Raw genomic sequence first — 7,121 nt, forward strand, 5'->3', positions numbered from 1 at the left:
AAAAATGGAAAGACAAACCTAAAATATTTGAAAAATGACCAACTTTATGAACTTTATTATACGAACCGTAAATAATTTAGTGTTTTGTTACATTTACGAGAGTTTCCCTAATTATAATTAATCGACTAAATACAATATTAATTAATCAATGAAAATCTTGAAGTTTTTCCCAAAAGTGCCAATGGACTTTTTTGCATCGATGTCTGACCTTAACATTCAACTGGAAAAGAATGCATACGAACTTCACCATTTTTCAATTATTTACACAGAAAGAATCATACCTTTTTCTTGAAAAGTTTGATGGAAGTGAGAAAATTGAACTCCTAATCAATTTCTTCCCTTCAGACCAATTCAGCATCGTAAAATGTAAAATATAGCTCGAGTAAGGCAATCAAATAACCCAGTTTCAAAAATCAATTTTCAACTTCCGTTTGTCAAATCCATGGATCAATTTAACAAAAAATTTGGCCAAAATCGATCCAAGACGACCCAAGATGTATTACCAAGATATGGATCATGTGAACTCATTAATTTCTCCAAATGCTAATTATTCTTGGTCTATGTGTAATCCATCCCATTTCCTGTGCTGATAGAGCCTTTTCAGAAACAACACCTATATTAACCTCTCCTAACCATATGGGAAATGTTACAACAGCCTCAGCAATCATTCACATTCAAATGCTTTTTTATGCTATTTTGATGAATTTACTCCAAAAGAAACAAAAAGGGAAAATATCTCTTACGATGATGGTAGAAATTCCTCTACCAGAGCAATCTTGCACCTTACCTGGAGCTCAAACATGGAATCGCTAGCATATGAAAGAACCAAATGAGAACACACATCATTTGTACAATAGCGCATCACGGCCTGGACCGACACCAATGTAATGGACAGGTATGCCCACAAGTTCTTCAATCCTTGATATATATTCTTTTGCAGCCTTAGGAAGGTCAGAATAATCTCTTATTGAAGAGATATCACACATCCACCCAGGCATTGTTTCATACTCCACCTACAAACAGGAAAAAACAACGGTTGTTAAGATTCTGGATTTAGAAGTTGAAGACCTTGAAAGTTAAGAAAATTCAACAATTAATTTAGTTCATGACTTGGAAACAAAAAAGGAAAGCAAATGATTGGCCATGTAAGATGCAAAAAAGAATATGCTAAAAACTATGGACAAAACCAAAGAACTTTCGACAATATTAACAACATGAATCTTTTACTTGAAACTTTCCTTTTATTAAAATAATGTGGGAGTGAATTTGGAGTGGAGATTCCTTTTTTGAATGTTCGGATTCATTTTCTAAGTGTTTAAGGAAGGGTTTGTAAACCATTAGAAAGTGAATCCAAATGCACTCTCAACCTTTTGACTCGGTCAATGGTACAATGTCTTTAACCATAAGAGCTACAATCATGTTTACAAATTCTTGACTTGAAACTTAAAACCTTTCATTTTCCTTTCACGAGAATTATTGCTTTCTAAAGTACTTTCTAAAACAAGCATGAGTTCAATATTATTCTTTATCAAGACAATCAAATACCCAAAACGTTCAAAATCTTAGTAGCACATAATCCCAACCAATCCAAACACTGTAATGAAGTGTCAATGAAAGAACACGTGATAACACATTCATCAAACACAAATTGAATGCATTTCAGACTTCAGCTTTTTTGAGACACTAGACAAACTTTTGTGGATTTTTTAGAAGTTCAACCACAAAAATGACTGAAGTCAATCTATCAAGTTTTTGGCTCATCTTCTAAAAGCCATGAACACCAATAGCATACATAATTGAGTAATTTTGTTCTTTATGGAGACAACTACCCAAGAAGAGCATTGAAAGTCTTGCAACACAATACTCCGCCAATTTTTAACTGGAGTAACAATGAGACCACATGGCAAAGAGCTTCTCCAAAGTCCACCCTTTTATTTCTCTTTTATTCCTATGGTTCTGTTTATTTCTTCTTAAGAATTCCGGAAAGTCAACATTTGAAATACCTTTATCATTAAGGCAATTGACGACCCCCCATCTAACAAACTAAGAATGGAGACAAATGAACAAATTGCCTAAACCACAAATCGAGCATCTAGATCTTCCATTGAGAAAATCACAAATCATCTATGATCTATCTAATATACAGAGTTGCTGTTTCTTACCAAAAGACCATAAATGTAAACTATGATTCAATTTCCTTACCAGACGTCCATAAATGTAAACTATGATTCAATTTGGATCCACTTTGGCTAAAATCATTTTCTTTTTATCTCAAATAAAAAAAACTCCCAATCGAACTTTTTCCTTGCTTTAAGACAAACAATAAAGCTCTACTTTAAGGATGAATTGTAAAGTGATTTCTCAAAGAATTCATAAATCGTGAATAAACTCAAAAACCATATTCAAGCAAATTCCAATAACTTTTTATAAAGTTAACAAAGTGCAAGGAAAAAAGAAAAAAGATGCATAATGCTTGCCTTTATTTGTTCAAGAAGACTAAGATCTGCAGGAAATGATCTGACCGGTGTTCCATCAGGTGTTGAATAAGAAACCCCCAGTTGTATCTCAGAAAGTTCCGAAAGAACGTCAAGTTTCGTAAGATTCAGAGAAGAGAACCCATTAATTTGACAGCAATATTTTAGTGCAACTATATCAAGCCAACCACAACGGCGAGGACGACCAGTTGTGGTACCAAATTCTTGACCAGCAAACCTGAGTAGGTCACCTCCCTTTCCCAAGATCTCTGTAGGAAAAGGACCAGAACCAACTCTAGTTGTGTAGGCCTTCACCTGCAAACATCAACAGAAAAACTTACGGGCATCCATATCCGATAGATAAATCAGCTTTCCACCAAGAAAGAAATAAAGAAACAGTCACTCACGGCTTTGTGTTAACGCACGAAGAATTAAATCGATAATATCTTAACCTTTTCAAGATTGAATAATAACTTAGGTAGTTTCAATGGCTTTTCTAGATACCATGGACTTGTCCGAAAAAATGATTTTATCGTGTCATTAACACTGGCAAATTTAGTATAGGCCTGGGGGCTCAAACCCCCCTCCACTTTATATATATAACTAAAATAATACCAATACCAGAAGTTAGCCCACTAGTATAACTGTCTCCCAACCTCCTTTATACCTAGGTTCAAGCCCCACTATTTTTATTTATTTTTACTAAACTATAAAGCCCTGCATCAACAAAATTTCTGGATCCGCCATTGGTCATTAAAGTAGACACTAAGTACATACTGGTAATGAATTAGTATTTCTGGAAACATATAGCCAAAGGGAACCAGGAAAGGACATTGCCTAAGAATAGGGAGCAAAGTTTTTGAGTCTGTCTTGGTTTCTCAAGAATCACGAAAAAGGAACGAATAGAAGAAACAAATCGTCAAAGATAGAAGAGATAAATACAACTTGGAATTCTTTCATCAGTTAAACAAAGTCATAAAAAATTGAAATTAAAAAAAAAAAAAAAAAGAATAAAAAAACTCACCACTCCTATAAGATCACCCACAACTTTCGGAGCAATTCCAAGACCAGTGCAAATTCCACCTGCCGAAGGGCTGGAGGAAGTTACAAAAGGATATGTTCCAAAGTCAATGTCAAGCATAGTTGCTTGACCACCTTCAACCAAAATCTTCTTATTTGCAGAGATGGCTTCATTAATGAAATACACAGTGTCAGTGATAAATGGTTCCAATCTCTCAGCATATCTTTTGTACTTTTCAACTTCTTCCTCCAGAACTTCTGGGGTATAGTTAAAATCCTTAAATCTCGCAGCAGCATCTGAGAGTAAAAGGTCCAGCTTCTGAGGAAGAGTGTCCAAGTGCCTCAAATCACCCACTCTAATACCATTTCTAATAACTTTACTGGAGTAACAAGGTCCAATCCCTCTCCTGGTTGTTCCAATGAAAGATTTAGCTAACTCAGCTTCTCTTAGCCCATCCACCTCCTGATGGAAATCAAATAACAGATGAGCTCGGTCAGACACCAAGATCCTTCCCTTACACGAGACTCCACTTGCTTCTAGACGGTCAATCTCCTCAAAGAAACCAGGCACGTGCACCACAACTCCATTTCCAATAACACATAAAGTATCCTCATTAAGGATTCCAGAGGGAATGAGATGAAGTGCAAACTTCTTCCCTTCTGCATTATATATCGTGTGCCCGGCGTTAGCCCCACCCTGCAAATCAGTTTGAACTTTCAGATAGTTCCAGACACCAAAGACATTCGCATCAGGATATAACATAAAAACGCAAAATATAGAATCAGAATGGCTCATAAAGATTTCTAAAAGCCGATGTGAAAATACAGAGATAAATCTCAGCCGCACTTTGGCTTCCTTCATTACAAATATAACAACACAAGATTACAGCCCGATTATAATATGCTTCAAAAAGAAAACGAACGTTTAACAAATGGGACAAAAAGAGCAAAGAAAATAGAAGAAAACAAGAAACACAGGGAGGCACATAAGCAAGTCAAACAACAAAAAGAAATTCAATAGCAAGCAAAAAAGAAACACAACAAAAACCTAAACATCAACAATCATCCAAAGAAAGAAAAAGTAAAGGAACGGAATCTTGAAGAATACCTGACAGCGAGCGACGATTTCGAAGTGCTGGGCCAAGATGTCAACGAGTTTACCCTTACCTTCATCACCCCACTGGCAGCCCAACACGCCCGAAACTTGACTGAGTTCCCCAATTCGTTTCAGACCATCCTTCCTCCCCGACTCTGGGACACTGACAGAAGAGCCAACAGCCGCAACGGTCTTAGCAGATGAGCAAACGAAGAGGGTCGGATAACGCCCATAAAAGGGTCTCCGGCACGCCGACGATGGCGATAAGTTGGCGGCGGAGAAAAGAGTGGGCTCGAAAGCAAGAGAAGAGATGTTCATGACGAGAGAAATGGAGGGTTTGGAGAGGGTTCGTGGAGTAATGTGTCAGAAATGGCGAATGTAATTAGAAGAGAAGGCGCGTGTACTACAACTTCTCTCGTAAATTGCAAAAAATAGGTTAAAAATAGTCATAAATGACTTTTGAGATAGTTTTTGAAGATGAGAGTTTTAGTACAATTTAGGTGTGAATGGACAAAAATGCCCTTCATTAAATTTCTCTTTCCCTTTCCCTTCTCTTCCACGTTTGCTTTCCCTTCTCTTTCGCGTAGAGTTTCTCTTTCCCTTTCCCTTTCCCTTCTCTTTTGCGTAGAAAACCTGAAGTAAAAAAAAAAAAATTGCTCTGCTCTGATACTCTGCTCTTCTCCAGTGTCGTTCGAAGATACTCCAGCCATTCATCGCTTGTCGTTCGTCGGTCCTTCGGTGCATTTTGTCGCAACTCTTTCCGAACCATTCAATCAACTTTGAGCGTTTTCTCTTATTTCAGTTTCATCTCTAACCCATTTTCAATTTATTTGCCGTAAATGTTTGGTTTAGGTATTTATTGCGAGTTTCATCAGTAAATGTCTAGTTTAGGCTATTTTGAAATGGACTTATTTGCTGTAAATTAGTTTAGTCAAAGTTTGATTTAGGTTCTTAGAAAGTTCAATAGGTAGTGAAAAATGAATTGAAGTAGAAGATTTAGTTGGGTCAAATAGAGGAGGAGTAAGGAATAGGAATAGAAGGAATAGAGGGTTTTTTTTTTTATCTACATTGCTTTCTATCTATTATGTATTGTCTTATATTGTGAGCAATTTTTCATGCAGCTATGGATGCTTCTCAAACCACTCTAGCTTCTTCTTTGATCACTTTCTCCCACCTGCACTTTATGCATTACTTTGAATTATTTTTATACATGTTTAGTAAGTCTCTTAGGCCCTCATAGTTTATCTCGCACGTATCTCACACCCATCTCGCACCTTCCAAACTTTTACTATTTATTTAAAAATCAAATTGGTATACCTCCTAATCCATTTAGAGCGATTCTTTGCATGTTTAGTAAGTCTCTTAGCCCCTCATGCTTTATCTCGCACGTATCTTGCACCTTCCAAACTTTCACTATTTATTTCAAAATCAAATTGGTACACCTCTTAATCCATTTAGATCGATTCTTTGCATGTTTAGTAAGCCTCTTAGACCTTCATGCTTTGTCTCGCATGCATCTCGCACCTTCCAAACTTTAACTATTTATTTCAAAATCAAATTGGTACACCTCCTAATCCATTTAAGCTATTCTTTGCATGTTTAGTAAGCCTCTTGGGTCCTCATGCTTTATCTCACACGTATCCCGCACATATCTCGCACGCATCTCGCACTTTCCAAACTTTCACTATTTATTTCAAAATCAAATTGGTACACCTCCTAATCCATTTAGAGCTATTCTTTGCATGTTTAGTAAATCTCTTAGGCCTTCATGCTTTATCTCGCACCTTCCAAACTTTGCATCTCGCAGTTACTTTTATTATTTCTTTGCATCTCGCAAACATCTCGTAGGCATCTCATAGGTTCTTAAGTTCAAATGCTTAATCTCAAATGAATTATATACTTATGCCTATGTGATTTAGGGTGCTTTTAGCTACTGTTTTTTAATCTCGCAAATAAGTCACACACTTGTTTTTATGTGATATGTCAACTTATAGGTTCAAATCAATTTTTGCAGGAACTAAAAAACTTAAGGTAGTTTAAGGATGTCACATGTTTGGATTTTAGTGCATTACGGTGGTGCATGAGATGAGGGACGAAGAAAATATAAAGGAGACGTGTTAAAAGGCATTGTTGTCAGTAAAGAAATAACACACAAAGATTTACAGGATGAATTACATGACCTTGCAGAAGTTGACCCTACAAAGTTCGACATAAAGATAAGATGTATATATGAGATAAAATGGGAAAAGGAAGCTCCTCTATTTGAGTTAAGCAATGACCGTGATTTGAAGTTTTATATTCTTAGTGAAAATCCATTTGAGGTCTTTCTATACGTACCATTTGAGCCTAGAAGCAATCAAAGCAAGAAAGTGTTAAACAAAGATTACAATTCAGTATTTGGGAGCAACCAAGTTCAAAATTGAAACTCTCATCCTCCAATTGCAATGGATACATTAAATGAGAATGAAGTTGATATTGGTGAAGTTCAGGTTGGCTTGTGTGATAACATGATAGGGACCACTTCGGCTATA

General features: G+C 36.3%; 1 protein-coding gene across 1 annotated transcript; it reads right to left on the reverse strand.

Annotated features, from left to right (window-relative positions):
* Positions 1–404: 404 nt before the first annotated feature.
* Positions 405–4,975, reverse strand: LOC103486156 (adenylosuccinate synthetase, chloroplastic). The gene is made up of 4 exons (XM_008444019.3): positions 4,603–4,975; positions 3,499–4,191; positions 2,478–2,789; positions 405–1,013 (listed from the first exon to the last, which is right to left on the reverse strand). Exons 1-4 carry the CDS (start codon positions 4,906–4,908, stop codon positions 843–845), a joined length of 1,482 nt encoding a protein of 493 aa, XP_008442241.1. The 5' UTR covers positions 4,909–4,975; the 3' UTR covers positions 405–842.
* Between the last annotated feature and the right edge of the window lie 2,146 nt (positions 4,976–7,121).

Source organism: Cucumis melo, chromosome 8, assembly GCF_025177605.1.
Source record: "Cucumis melo cultivar AY chromosome 8, USDA_Cmelo_AY_1.0, whole genome shotgun sequence".
NCBI lineage: Eukaryota > Viridiplantae > Streptophyta > Magnoliopsida > Cucurbitales > Cucurbitaceae > Cucumis > Cucumis melo.